The 14,121-nt window shown below is 54.4% G+C and overlaps 7 protein-coding genes across 7 annotated transcripts; 3 read left to right on the forward strand and 4 right to left on the reverse strand.

Annotated features, from left to right (window-relative positions):
• Positions 1–301: 301 nt before the first annotated feature.
• V2A60_000041 (ankyrin repeat domain-containing protein) lies at positions 302–1,297 on the reverse strand (the record flags this gene model as incomplete). The annotated part of the gene is made up of 1 exon (XM_083251413.1): positions 302–1,297. One exon carries the CDS (start codon positions 1,295–1,297, stop codon positions 302–304), a length of 996 nt encoding a protein of 331 aa, XP_083107539.1.
• An 828-nt stretch (positions 1,298–2,125) lies between these two features.
• V2A60_000042 (uncharacterized protein) lies at positions 2,126–2,655 on the reverse strand (the record flags this gene model as incomplete). Its single annotated transcript, XM_083251414.1, has 2 exons — positions 2,126–2,273; positions 2,327–2,655. The coding sequence occupies 2 exons, from the start codon at positions 2,653–2,655 to the stop codon at positions 2,126–2,128; spliced, it is 477 nt and encodes a 158-aa protein (XP_083107540.1).
• Positions 2,656–4,202: 1,547 nt separating this feature from the next.
• Positions 4,203–4,902, forward strand: V2A60_000043 (ubiquitin-conjugating enzyme/RWD-like protein; the record flags this gene model as incomplete). The annotated part of the gene is made up of 2 exons (XM_083251415.1): positions 4,203–4,452; positions 4,577–4,902. The coding sequence occupies 2 exons, from the start codon at positions 4,203–4,205 to the stop codon at positions 4,900–4,902; spliced, it is 576 nt and encodes a 191-aa protein (XP_083107541.1).
• Positions 4,903–5,845: 943 nt separating this feature from the next.
• Positions 5,846–6,964, reverse strand: V2A60_000044 (mannosyltransferase complex subunit MNN9; the record flags this gene model as incomplete). Its single annotated transcript, XM_083251416.1, has 1 exon — positions 5,846–6,964. The coding sequence occupies one exon, from the start codon at positions 6,962–6,964 to the stop codon at positions 5,846–5,848; it is 1,119 nt and encodes a 372-aa protein (XP_083107542.1).
• Positions 6,965–8,477: 1,513 nt separating this feature from the next.
• On the forward strand, positions 8,478–9,826 carry V2A60_000045 (RNA-binding protein; the record flags this gene model as incomplete). Its single annotated transcript, XM_083251417.1, has 7 exons — positions 8,478–8,554; positions 8,624–8,806; positions 8,870–8,901; positions 8,952–9,000; positions 9,053–9,119; positions 9,168–9,315; positions 9,363–9,826. The coding sequence occupies 7 exons, from the start codon at positions 8,478–8,480 to the stop codon at positions 9,824–9,826; spliced, it is 1,020 nt and encodes a 339-aa protein (XP_083107543.1).
• A 300-nt stretch (positions 9,827–10,126) lies between these two features.
• V2A60_000046 (uncharacterized protein) lies at positions 10,127–10,868 on the reverse strand (the record flags this gene model as incomplete). Its single annotated transcript, XM_083251418.1, has 2 exons — positions 10,127–10,562; positions 10,630–10,868. 2 exons carry the CDS (start codon positions 10,866–10,868, stop codon positions 10,127–10,129), a joined length of 675 nt encoding a protein of 224 aa, XP_083107544.1.
• An 882-nt stretch (positions 10,869–11,750) lies between these two features.
• On the forward strand, positions 11,751–13,688 carry V2A60_000047 (uncharacterized protein; the record flags this gene model as incomplete). Its single annotated transcript, XM_083251419.1, has 1 exon — positions 11,751–13,688. The coding sequence occupies one exon, from the start codon at positions 11,751–11,753 to the stop codon at positions 13,686–13,688; it is 1,938 nt and encodes a 645-aa protein (XP_083107545.1).
• Positions 13,689–14,121: the final 433 nt, after the last annotated feature.

Consider the following 14,121-nt stretch of genomic DNA (forward strand, 5'->3'; position numbering starts at 1 on the left):
CGCAAGTACGCGTACGGGCCGACTAGCTTCGTCTGGGTGCGAGCCTATAGTCACGGAACCAATGTTGGTGCAAGGCGTGCCCGTGGCTCCAAGTTTTCTCGCCAGCAATCTTGACTTGCAGATTATCTATTCATAGCCAGCCGCGGGGTTGGGTACCCCATCCTCCCCTCCTACACGCTTCTGTGGCCTGCTCGCCTTTGAGTCATCTCCAGTAATCTGAAGCATTCGTATATAGCCTTGCGATTCTGTAGGTAGATGAAACTAGCAATCGATTCGAGGAAATCGCTCCCAGCACGCACAATCACAGTTCTTCGATCGAACCTTTGTCCAAGTGCCAGTCCAACAACAGCCTAGCGATCGACATATATCCTCGAGACCTCGCCTGCGACAGCGGCGTGCGGCCGTAGTTGTCCCTCGACTGGATGTCGGCCGTGCCCGTGGCCAGGAGCAGCTCGACCTTGTCCTCGGCCCCGTGCACGACGGCATGCATGAGCGGCGTCCAGCCGAGCTTGTCCTTTGCATTGACGTCGGGTGGCGATGACACCGCATCCCGCTCCAGCAGCAGCAGCAGCCGCGCGACGACCGCCTCCGAGCCCGCCCCTACGGCGCTGGCGGCGTACGACAGAGGCGTCCGCCCGTCCCCGTCCCGGGCGTCCAGGTCGACCCGGCGCGTGTCGAGCAGCGCCTCGACAACGGCCACGTCGTGCGCCGCCGCGGCATGCGACAACGGTGTCCGCCCGGCGTGGTCCCGCGCATCGGGGTCGACTTTTCCCGTGGCGAGCAGTCGCCGGGCCAAGGTCGCCGCGGGCCAGCCGCCTCCTTCTTCCCCGCTCGCGACATGCGACAGCAGGGTTCGGCCCGAAGCGTCGCGGGCGTCGAATGCCACCTTGGCCGGAGACTCCAGCAAGAGCGCCGCCGTGGCCTTTTGATCATGGCGTATCGCCTGCACGAGCGCATGGTGGCCGTGATTCACGGCGGCGTCGTCGTCGTCGTCGTCCGCCCCGTCGCCGGCATAGGCGGCGAGCAGCAGCCGCACTACACTCTCATGCCCGAGCGCCGAGGCAACCTCCAAGCTCTCACCGACACTGGGTGCCCTAAACTTGAGAGCCTTCCTGACTGTTGCGTCCCGGCCGTGGCGGGCGCCCCATGCAAGCGCGGATGAACCGTGGCCGCCGTAGAGCACGGGGTCCGCGCAGAGCGAGAGCCTTTGGTCTGTGCAAGCGAGCGCACTCAAGTCCCTGGCAGACTCTAGCCTTGAAGCAATGGACACCACGAGTTCGTTTGGAAGATGACGCATCTGAAAGGCCGCTCATTGGTGATGCTCCAAGTTGGCCCTATAATGGTGCAGGCGTTTGTTTTACGAGAAAGGTCTGTGGTAGGTACTGACGTGTTGCCGCGTTACTAAGCGTAGGTATGTCATAGCCCAAGACATCTCGACGATGTGTAGCAACGGCATAGAAAGCTATCAACTTGGGTTTTTTTTTTTTTTTTGAAAAAATGAACATGTTTTTCTACGAAGTTTGTTGCTGTATAATGTTTCTGACAAGTTGCGGCTATAGTAGTTGTGATATCCAGTCAACTATTTTGGAAGGGTATCGGCTCTCAATCTCGTCGCATCTGCCATACTGTATTCGGAAGCTGTTCCAGTACCCTGAAATCACAGCATTTACCGTGCCCGCGTCTTTTACCCAGCTCCTAGGCGTATTCTGTTTATCTGTTTCCCAACACGGCATGTTATATTAACACTCATTGGCGGTGTACATCGCCTGCCACTTGACCAACTGGCGTCGAGATAAATAACAACAAACGTTACAACTTCACAAGTCACTGCAAATCCTACGCTGCAAAGGCGTCAGTATGCGAGAAAAGCCATATGTTGATGGACTAGCTTATTGCAACCCGTCGTCCATTCTAGTCCTTTGCCGTTTGACAACATACACGTAATTGTTTAGCAGTCAAACTTGACCACCACAAATACACGGCTTGCAGTTAGGGCTAAACAAAGTAGTTCAAGACGGTTGGTCCAAGGAAATCGACGGGCGTGCGAACAGAGCACGAATCACTGATGCTGAGCTCCGTAACTTGCTCAGCGGCCAGGTCTCGTGGCGCGACAGCCTACGGGGCTCTATGTACCCAAGCTAATCGAAGCAGCTTGCTTCGGCTTTCTGATATAGAGTGCCATATTATTGAAGTACTCTCTATCCTCCGGGATAGGCACTTCTACGTAGTCGTCTCTGATCATGGCAGCGACGCGTGGAGACACGGCATCCGCGCTGAGAGCTACTACGTCAGCCAGAGTCAGGTAACCAGAGCGCGCGAGACGTACAGTAATGCCTCGTGCCAATTCTCCTCGCAGACCCTGTCCCATAAAAGTATCGCTGGCCGCGCAATATCGGTTATAATCTGCCTTACCGGGATGTTTGGCGCTATTGGGACAACCACACTTCCGTCGTCCACTTGCAAGAACGCGCGGGGGTCATCGAGAACGGCAACGTCGAGACTACGCAGAATTTTCCTGTCCGTATCCGTATAATTAGGATCCTGCGCGAAGCAATTCATCCCAGAGTGTTTCTCGGAGAGCAGAAAGTCGCGCAAAGCAAGCAGCAGAGCATGCTGCGCGTCACTCGCCAACCGCTCTTCTTTCGCCCAGTCCATGGATGAGCAGGCAAACGCTACAATGTTCGTTATCCCGGGTGGCATGGCAATCGAGCACAAAGCGGACATGAATTGGCGGTAATGCTCGCTGGCCTTCCAGGCGGTTCTCTCACGACTGAAGCGGGCCAGCGCTGCGTCATAGGATCGGGCGGTAGGCCACGGATCCATCACACGGCCTGTAGATATGCTTTGCCTCCTTGTCGAGTGCTCTACTTCTAGCACGAGTTAGGCACGGACTGGGTTCATCATACACAGCGCACCTTGCGCAGCGATGGCGTCTGCTGGGCGGTACCTTAGACGTGGCTGCGTCCTGATAAAGGGCTTTAGTACGTCAAATCTCCGGGAAAGCTTTCTTGAGGAGAACTTCTACATTATGCAGATGCTATCGTCATCGCCATAGTCGTATGGATACACCTCGCCAGTCCGAAATGGAAAGTCGACCGTGGTTCCGTCCAAGGCTGGTACAGAAATGGACTGATCGCTGGCTCCTGTTTTCGCACATTTGTCAAATTGCTGGACAATGGTTTGGAACGATTCTTTTGTGAAAAAGGGCACTCCCTCTTTATATTTCTGAGCGACAAAGTCAAGGGCCCGTGCCAGCCTCCGCTGTGCGTCGTGTCTGTCTCGCGCCTGTTGAGGAAGTCTCGCCGTAGCAACAACAACGCGATATTCTGGGCGTGCGACTTTGGGTCCATCTTGGATCCTTGGTAGATCAAATGGCGTGGGAATGGTCAATATGTTGAGGCAATCTATTCGCGCCCACTCCGTCGCGGGTGGCATTCCTGGATGGTTGGGTTACTAAGCATGGCTTGTTACACGCCGCTATGGATCCTTGAATTTGAAAGTTTCGAATTCGCTCATTTGTGCAACTCTTTGGATCTAATAAAAAACCACAACACTGTCTGCTATTTTCAGTTCTTGACTCATCAACGCGATGAACCCTCCGGGAACGCATGGGTTGTGTTTCGCGAGACGCCACAGCAAGGCAAGTGTATTGGCGATGGATAGTCAAAGCAGGCTGTACTGTAGCTGTTGTGGGTTTTCTTGGCGATAACAAACAATCACAAGAATTGTCATTATTGATTGCCGGTTTGACTTATACTCGGCACCTGTTCGCTCACTACTTGTGTGCTGCTTGCTTGTCATGACCGGCCCGACGAACCAGCCCAGCTCCTAGCAGGCTAGCACCAGGCCTCGGCCCGCATCCGCAGGCACCCCTGTAGGCCGTAGGCCGTAGGCCGACAGCGTCGCCGGTGCGTATGTGGCGTAGACTTGCCTCGTCCTACATCGCAATTCGAGAATCTGCATTTACTGCTCCATCATCCTCGCTCGCCTCATCTGAACTTACCCCATCAAATACCGCGACATCGCATCCAGAGTCATTTTCCTTTTCCATCTTCATCCTTTTCGACAAGCTCTTCTCGACCGAGATCTCTCTCTTTTGCCCCGACCGAGCTACCGACAGCTACCGACAGCTACCCAACCACCACCCACCATCATCACAACGACTACCAGCACACACACACACACACACACACACACACATAATGTCATCCTCATCGCGCAAGGACAAGTCAGCCACGTCCTCCAATGTCTCCAAGTCGAGCTCCAGCTCCAAGAAGAAGGATTCGTCCTCGGGACGCTCCGGTGCCCGGCGCCTGCTCAAGGAGCTCGAGACGTGGCGCGCGGAGCAGCCCGAGGAGCGCGGCATCGAGCGCCTCGGCCCCGTGAGCGACGAGAACTTGATGCAGTGGGAGGCTGTCATTAACGGTCGCGGTGTCGGCCACGGCTACGACGGTGAGTTTTGATTTTCCCCTTCACTACTCCTCCTCCCCCCCCACAACAGCACAGCACTCTGCCCTGCATGAAGCATTAGTACGCCGTCGATCCGTAGCTGACTCGCAGCTTAAAAAACAAAAAGGCGGCCGCTGGCTCGTCGCCATCGAAATCCCCGACGAGTATCCCCTCAAGCCGCCCAAGATGCGCTTCGTCACGCAGATTGTGCACCCCAACATTGCGCTGCAGAACGGCGAGATCTGCCTCGACCTGCTCAAGGACGCCTGGACGCCCACGTACAGCGTGCTCGAGTGCGTCCGCGCCGTCCGCATGCTGCTGAGCTGCCCGGAGACGGACTCGCCCTTGAACGTCGACGTCGCGGCGCTGCTGCGTGGCGGGGACGTGGTCGGCACCAGGAAGCTCGTGGAGCTGTGGTGCACCGAGGACAATGGACGCTACGAAGGTCCGTGAACAAATCGAGGCGATGCGGTTTCTCTTTTTTTCCTACTACGAAGCTTCTCTCGCATGAGTTGCTCGTCATGTCATGCTATTTTCCTCTCGTCATGTGTAATAAGCGATGGATTGATTGTTTGCTGGTGATGGAAAGCCGAGATTGCGATATCATCAGAATGACCGTTTTCTTTGAATATATAATTGAAAGCATCAAAAACTCTACTTTGCTAGTGATTCCGCCACGAATACTGGCATGGCTCTAGCTAGCTTCACTACGTCACATCACATCCATCCACGCGTTGCCCAGGCACAGACGTGCAACTTCAACAACACATGGCGTACATCATCATTCTATTGTTTCAATTGTCTATTCCAACCTTACTCCTTCCTCGTACCAGCCGCCTCGAGAGAAAAAAACTTGGCAGCTGAAATGTTAAAATAATATATAGTGTACAAAGAAACACAAAAGTTTTCGAAACATAGTAGAACCAAAAGCCCCGTGAATAAAAGGCAAATAAAACAGAAATAGAATCACGCAAAGTATTTGATCACGACGGGTTGAACGTGGGCAACGGAAAGAATGAAAAAAAAAGAGGAAATATCCCACGTTCGATGGTCCCGTTTTGCTACCCCCTTTTTTTTCATCACCATTCCTGTTCCAAAAACATATGCATGCGAGAAAGTTGGAGGAGGTGCGTTGCCCAAACAATCCGTCTTTCCCCAAGACCGAGCGGGCGAGATCAATGCTGGTTTAAAACGCCAATGTGTTCAACTCTGCGGGAAGCCATGCTGGCTTCAGAGCCCGTGGCGCGGCCAATCAGGCCCACAACGGGCCTTGCAGAGTGCGAACCCCAAAATCATGCATCGCCAACGGGCCTCCTATTCATGACGCCGAAAAATGTGTTACTCATTATAATGGAAAACCTAGCAATGCTGTTAGCACACATCAACAACGGTCAATTCATTTGCGGGAGCAAACCTTGTAGTTGGGAAGACCCCATGGTTGCTTTCCAAGACGCTTCGCCATCTTGGCAAAGCCTTCCGTCTCGATCAGGTGGTAGAAGGAAAAGGGCGGGAACATGGCACCGTCGCGGTGGACCTCGGCCTTGACCAGCAGAGCGGTGCCGCCGACGCCGTCCAGCGGCATCACCTGGTTGATGTCGCCGGTGGGGTCGTACATCTTGGCCATCAGGGAGCGGTAGGTGGGCATTTCGGCATAGCCCTCGAGGAGGATGTCATCCGGTCCCATCTTCTTGGCCAGCTCCTGAGCGTTCTCGCTGTCCTGCCAGTTATTGAAATCGTAGGGGCGCTCCGACATCTCTTTAAGGTCCTCGTCGTAGTAGCGCTGCCAACAGTTGGCGACGATGAGGTCTTTGTCAAAAGCGGCGAGGTCCTGGATGAGGCTAGCCGGGCTCTCGATGATGTCGGCATCAAGCCAGAGGACCCATGAGGTCTTGGGGCCGAGGGTGGTGAAGAGCAGCGAGTTGCGAGCCTTTGACATGACCTCACGGCGGGCCTTCTGATTTGACATTTTATGGCGCTCGCTCTCGTCCTGCGACGTGAGAGCAGGGTCAAAATCCTGGCGGAGGATGATGATGCTCTTGAACCGGTCCTTTTCAGGGCCGCGCTTCTGCGTCTTTTCAATTTGCTTCTGGAGCGCGGCGGTGGCGGCATTGCCGTCTTTGTCCTTGGGCAGGATGAAGCCAAGCGTGATGAGCTCGTGCGGATAATTGAGCTTCATCAGGTTGTCCCAGTAGCCCTGGTAGAAGCGCGACATGGGCGTGAGAATGAGTATATGCTCCTTGTTGCGCATCGGCTGGGATGTTACGGTAACCTGGTTGAGGTCGTAGCGAGACACGGGTGGCGGGCTCGTTTTGCCGCTCTTGAGACTCGATTTTCGGTACGGCGACGTCGGTGGCGACAGGGGGTGATCAGCCGTGACGCCGGCAAGGCGGCTGGAGACGGAGGAGCCGGACGGCGAGATTAGAAAGAGGATGATGAAGATGCACAGCACGGCGCCGAGGATGAGGGTTGAAGGATTGGCCTTCTTTAGGCGTACGGACCCCATGGCTCGAGCCATGGCCGCGAGCGACGGGTAGGTAAAAGGGCGATGATGGCCGTCAAGTGGCGTCGAGACGCGAGATTCGTTAAGGAGAGACGATGAGGAAGAAGCAGAGCCGCAAGAAACTAGACAGGGGAGGACAAGGTTGAAGCACGCATGGAGGTACTGTCGAAGTGCGTGTCGTGAAGTCGTAGGGTTGTCAATGAAACGCGACAATGGGCAGCACGATTGAAAAAAATGCCCGTCAGCCGTCACGGGAAGAAGAGAAGAACGGCAGTGCCGGGTTGCAAAGGAGAGCCAAGACAGGGACCCGATTCGCGCGGCGAGGGTTGGTGTTCTTGGGCTTGAAATAAAAGGGAGGCACCCTACCAATGGAGTAGAGGAGATTTATTAGAGGCCAGCTATGGAACGAGTAGGGCCGGCCAGATTTGGCTTAGGGCATCTCGAGCGCCACTGTCGTCTGTGGTCCAGGGGTACCTTTGAGCACCGCCAGGAACTGGCCGATACGCTGTACCTCTCTGACGGCAGAGGACTCTGGGGCCAGCACTAAAAAGGGGAGCCGCCGATCAGTTCTTGTGAAATTTGCAAGACGCAACCATGCCTACTTATTATGTTGGTGTTACGATTTAACAGGGTACGAGGTCGCCCATGGTCGGAGACAATTTTTGGCATAATAGTTTTAAGCCCGAGAAGGGTCCCCCACATTCGTACCCAGGGGCTTACCTAGGTAGTACCTAGTACCAGGTAGGTACCTATAACTTCTTCTACTATTACTCCTTGATATTTATCAGGGCCGAGCTTCTCACCTCAAACACCGCTTCTCATGCTAGTCAGATACTTGTTAAGCCTGGACTAGTTGAAAAGAAGAGCTAAATAAATAATCAAGAACCTGCTTTTAGTATTAGTACGTATTGGTACTGAGCACGTAAAAAAGGAGGGTTTTTACTTAGAGTGCGTGATACTTGCAGCGGGGACCACTTGTGACTCTACAATATGAGCGCCACGATCAATCTGCGAATGCCGCTCTAATCTACTTGTCATGTCAATGGATTCACCAAAATGTATATGTAGATTCAACCTTACAGGAATCAGCACCCAAACTCACTCACTGCGCAACATCCGGGGGCTGCGAGAGAATGCTAGTCGAGCCGCTCTGGAGCCACTCTGGAGCCGCTCTGGCCACGGGTACATTTTAGCGCTCTCAGGCAAACCGCAGCGACCCCGGCCAGCCTTGCCATTTCGGCCAGCAAGACCGATTTCGCCAGCCGTTCGTTCGTCAGCCCAAACAAAAACATCGTCAGAGCCTCACTCTCGAGTCCCTACATCTTCCCCCTTCACACCCGCTCCTTGTCTCTCCTCGGACATTTGCAATCGCGTTAGCACTCGCCGAGATTCCAGCCGCGCAGACTTTCGAAATGGATAAAGGATTGGACGAGATCATTTCTGACAAGGTTCGTCCCCTCGCGACTAACGGCTCGACCTCACAAACGGCCCGCCTCGTATTAACGCATCCGTCCTGCGCAGCGCAGCAATGCCCCCCGAAACAACCGCCGCGGCGGAGACAGGCGTCGTGACCGCCGTGAAGGACCTCGCGATGGCGTCAGAAAGGTGAGCACAGACCTGCTGCCCGCGCCGCCCATCACCGTGCAACCTCTACTAACGCTTCGGCGCATCCAGGTTGCCTCATCCTCCCCATCGTTCCTTGCCTCTCGACTGTGTCAGCGCACCTCGCGCCACCTCCGCCGAGCCGATGCCGATGCATCTTGAACCATTGCCGAGCTTGGACAAGGCGTACAGCTTGACAAACTCTTTGGCTAACCCGAGCTCTTGCCAAACAGTCGTATCGCGACGAGCCCCGAAGTATAGACAGGTTCGTCCCACCTGACCCAGGAATTTTCGAGCGCATTTTATAACTGGTAATAGTGAATGGGTTCATGATCGATTCGAAGACGACGGTAATTCGGCCTCCAGTTTACTCGGCACCACATCGTACTAAATGTTCTAGATCGCCGCCGCGCACCCGCACCCAGACGCCGTCGCGAAGAGCCTCAGGGGTATGCTGCCCTCGTGGATTGTATATCCTTCGCTTTGCTGACAACCCAACAGAGAAGCGAAAGGCTCCAAGATCAAAGTCGATAACCTCCACTACGATCTCACCGAAGAGGACATTGGCGTGTGTGGTTTCCGCTTTTTTACCACGCTCATTTGTTGACCCTTGCAGGAACTCTTCCGTCGAATTGGACGTGTCATTCGCCTACAGCTCAAATTTGACCGCGCTGGTCGCTCTGAGGGCATCGCCTATGTCACCTACGAGCACAAGGATGATGCCGACGAGGCCATTAAGCAGTTTGATGGTGCCAATGCCAACGGTATGCCTGGACCTCGCTGCGCATTGCACATTTACTGACATGCTTAGGCCAACCCATCCGCTTGACCCTTCTACCAAGCCGCAACCCGTTCGACACCGCTGTCATGCCGGGGCGCCCTCTCTCTGAGCGCATCTCCGCTCCTGGTGGCCGGTACACCGAGGACGAAGCAGTCCGCAGAGGTATCGATAGATATATTCCCAACGGTCGTGAGGGTGGCCGTGACCGCTCCAGAAGCCCGCATGGCCCCCGCCGCCGCGGTGGACGTCGTCCCGGCACCCGTCGCGAGGGTGGGGAGAATGGCCGAGATGGCAAAGAAGGTGGTGGCCGTGGCGGTCGTGGGAACCCGCGCCCCAAAAAGACCCAGGATGAGTTGGACGCCGATATGGATGATTACTTTACCAAAAATGACGGCGATGCTGCTGGCGAGACGGCCAGTGGTGCCGGTACTGGTGCCGCGGCGGAGGGTGATGCGTCGGCCCCAGGTCCTAGTGATATTGACATGATTGAGTAGAGAAGACGTTGTATTAAATTGTACGGTTATCGCGTTGCTTAGTGCCATGGCCTGGCTGTTCTCTTATTTAGAATCAATACGTTATGGGGACAAATATTCCATCACGGACGAGTGTGCGACTGTGTCTACTGACAACTGAGATTTGTTGCAATTAGTTGGACTGGGCAAGACTCAGCACGTTTGGGTTACATCACAGGATATGAATGCAATCCATTTGACCTGTGAAAACAAGCTGCATTGAGCTCTCGAGTAATTGATGAAATCTCGCAGTCCCGTTCTCTCCCCCATTACGCACCCTCCTCACACACTTCCCGTCAGCACCGCCGAGATGACCCCGTCCGCCTTGACATCGCCACTCGTCGAGTTTTTCAAGTAGCAGTTCCCCGACGCCATGGCCACAAACTTGGCCAGGTCCGCGCCGAAGACGACGCCCGCGCAGCCGCCCGCTCCCCATTTCGAATTGTACTTGCCGCACGCGGCGAGGCAGTCGTGCAGCGAGTAGGCCACGATCGGGAGCAGGTCGCCCTTGGGGTGGTCCACGCCGCAGGTGGCGTTGAACTTGTACACGGTGCCGGCGACGGTGACGGCCGGCGTGGCGTCGTCGCAGGGGAGCGGGAGGACGACGTCGGTCGGCGCGACGTACGCGCCGGACGCTGTCGGCGAGCTACTACTGGAGGAGGAGCTGGGCGAGCCTGATGTAGGCGTGCTGCTAGGCGCTGCGGTCTTATCGGGCTGCCTACTCGAGAGGGTCAGCATGCAAGTACCCTGACGCGAATCGAGGATATACATCATGAAAGACTCACGGATTCTTCTTTGCGTTCCTGACAGCGATGGAACCGCCGACGCCGCCGCCGACCGCGGCCGCGACAATCACCACCAACAGCACTAGAGCAAGCCAGAAGGTCGCTTTGCGCAGCCCCAGTATCGCCTTCTCCGGCTTGCCACGGGGGACGAGCTCGCTGTCCTTGTTCGAGTAGTACACCTGCGGCGCTTCTTGCGAGGGCACGACCTCTGGCGCGTGCGAAGCATGCGAGGCATCCATTGTTCTCGCCACGCAGAAGAAATGCGATGGATAAGAAAGAAGAGACGATTCAGGAATGAGCCTTTATTTCTCAATACGTCAAGTACACACGCTCGATTGGGCTGACGAAACGTGGGTATTACGGAAATCTTGCTGCTTGTTTAGTGAGCTTCCTCTGTTGTGTGGTTGACGTTGAACACGAACTTTGCAATCCTTCGACGTCGTTGCGAGACGAATATAGAGAACTCAACAAACGATCGGTCTATGCTGCAAAGCCAGTAGCAATTTGATCTTGAGCGTAGCTTTCATGACCTTGCCAGCGACACGTTCTCGGCCAAACCGCGCCAATTTCGACAATCGACACTTGAAAGGAGTGGAAATGCTCACTCACCCTATTTATTTGGGTAATTACTCAGAGCATAGTAGCCAGTAGCCAGTAGCTAGCAGATTCCGAGGCTTGATGAAAAGAGCGTTCGTTACTCATCGCCCAGATGGGCGCGGCGCGCTTCCCTGCTCACCCATGTATGCCCAGCCAGGACATCATAATTTTTGGGACCTCCGCTGTACTCGGTACAGAATGACCTGATGAGCCATAACACTCTCTCAAAAACTACAAGACGGTGATGCAGCTCGTATCTAAGCGCTGGGGGGCATGAAGCTTGCTCTGTCTTTTGTTCTGATTCTTGGTTTTTACACCACTCAGAAGCGTCCCAGTAGATATACTTACCCGTGGCGCAGTAGCATAGTGAAGGCAGCAGTCGCCTGCTCGTAAATGCATGCAGCCTATCAAATTCAGTTTTAAATTCACGCACGCAGCCTGGAGTCGGAATACGAGCAACCTTTTCCTGCGTTCCAAGAGGTATTTCGAGCTGATATTCGCCGTACATCATACCCGCCAACGTGATGGAAATCAACAGCAACAACGGTGACGACAAGGATCAAACACTAGAGGAGCTCCATCTAAGCCATGGATCATCCATAATATCGCAGCTCGTTGATATAGGCCGCAGGTGCAACCAACAAGAACACAAAAAGTCTCAATCCTTCATCCGCCCCCTCCAATGCCTTCGACCGAGGGGCACAACGCTCTCCCGCGCCTCTATAGACGCATCTGAAACGCGAGAGTACGTCGCGCTGTCGTACACCTGGAAGCCTTCGGAATACGAAAGCCCTGATAACGGGCGGTATTGTGTGGAATGCTGGCACGGTGACTATGAAACTTCTCCAGTTCGGGATTGCATTCTTGATCGTACCCTCGGCTACATGCATAAAAAGAATGTCAAGTTCCTCTGGATTGATGCTCACTGCATCCGTCAAGATGTATGTGGTGGTGATTCTTGCGCGACCCATGACCGCTGTGTCCAAAAGCGCACCGCCCTGCAGGCCATGGACCTCGTCTACCAGCGTAGCGAACACCCGGTTGCGCTGCTAGGCCGCCCCGTACAAAGTTTGGCCGAACTTGACCTCCTAACTCGTATCCTTCGCGGAACCTTTGCAAACAATGAATGCCACCTCAAAGTGACTACTGTCCCAGCTATTAGGGAGGCAAAGAAGGCCCTGTCGCTGCTTCATGAGATCACTGGGGACATATGGTGGACCCGAGCCTGGACTTTCCAGGAGAATTATCGAGGCGGAAAGGAGATGCAGCTACTGATCAGACATCATCCATCACTAGAGAAGCATAAGCGCCGCAGACGATTCGATGCAATACGGGGCGAGTTGTGCGTGCCATCTGTTATCTTCTGCCAGGAGGCAACGCGGCTGTGCTTGGCGCTACAGAGGACAAAACCGACACGAGATGATAACTGCCGCATCGAAATTGTGCTGCGAGCAGCTGGGAGGTATAAAGACAAGCTCCCAGAATCAAGCTCTATGACATCGGAAGTAATTGCAGATATCGGGGCTCGGGGGCTGTCCCAGCCATGGGACCGGCTCGCCATAGTTGCAAACTGCTGTCAATACTCGTTACGACTAGATGGTGAAGCCCTTAACCGCGAGCGTCATAGCTTGAGCCTGTCGGTGTTAGCGATGTGTTTGCTCAATGGCGAGATCCTTGACAATGGCGAGATCCTTGACAATAACGAGGGGAACCGACGACCCATGGGCGAGCTGACGACGTTTGAGATTCTTGAAAAACATCTATTCCAAGGGCTTGAGGCTCCCGAAGATGACACCCGGCCGCTTACATTCAACAAAGGCTGCCGGTTGACGAACGTGAAGCTGACAGCAGATGGTATTTTGACAAAGGGGCATCTGTGGAAGCTGGGCCGTTTCGTGGACGCGTCATATTTTCCGAGCGAGCTGCCCTGGATCGACAAAGGACGTGGCCGCTTGGACGTGTACTACCGGAGGCGACTTTCATTACTAATGCAAGAGTTGGAGAACATGGGATACCGCCCTCTTGCTGAAGATATTGGCTGCTATCTTGACAATGACGCCGAGAATGCCAATGAGGAATTTCGCTCCTTCGCCGAGATGCATCTTCATCGGATGGCCGTCGAGCTGACAGAAGCAATTCGGAAAGGCCTGAAGTTGAGATTGGGATGCATTTGGGAACCGAACAATGAGAGGTCTTCCTACCACGCAGTCTTTGTGTGGCCAGATCAATGTGAAGACGAAGAGGCCTACGTCTTCACCTCGTCATGGGCCCGCAAGCCGGATTCGAAAACTCATGATGCCAATGACATTGATCGCCATGTCTCACTTCAAGTGAGCCTTGATGGCCGCCGGGGTGTCCCCTTCCTCCGTGTGCAAAGGTGGTTGCACGGCCTATGCTTCTTCCACAGGGTATCGCCTGACGATGTATTGTTTCCCTGGCCGCGGGGGCTTCGATCAGCCTGAGAGCAGATTGCTTATTTCCACACGAGGGGGAGAAAAAAAAAAACCCACGTTCAATCTCTACATCTAAGAAAAGAGTTTCATTTCAACAAACATCGGCGTGCTCAAGACGACGGCACACGGGAGAGAAAGATTGGAAACGGTGGGGTGGAGATGGCAGTGGCAGACTTGAGAGAAGAGAGTGTAGGCTTCTTGTATGGCATCACTATTGATTCTTCGAGGCATCTACTTTGTTGTAATGAGTGCTTTCCGATGCCACATTCGTAAAAAGTGGACAGCGGGAAGAGAAAGAAAACGGAGCCTCGCGATGCTCTCGGCGAAGTCCTTGTTCGATGATGTATGTGTGATTGCGCCTCACTTAAATGCGATCGGATCTTCCGCCGGTAATTTGATCTCTGACATGCCAGAGTTCACAAAAGTACTTCCGTAGGTTGCT

This window comes from Cordyceps javanica, chromosome 1, assembly GCF_051103115.1.
Source record: "Cordyceps javanica chromosome 1, complete sequence".
In the NCBI taxonomy this organism is placed as follows: Eukaryota; Fungi; Ascomycota; class Sordariomycetes; order Hypocreales; family Cordycipitaceae; genus Cordyceps; species Cordyceps javanica.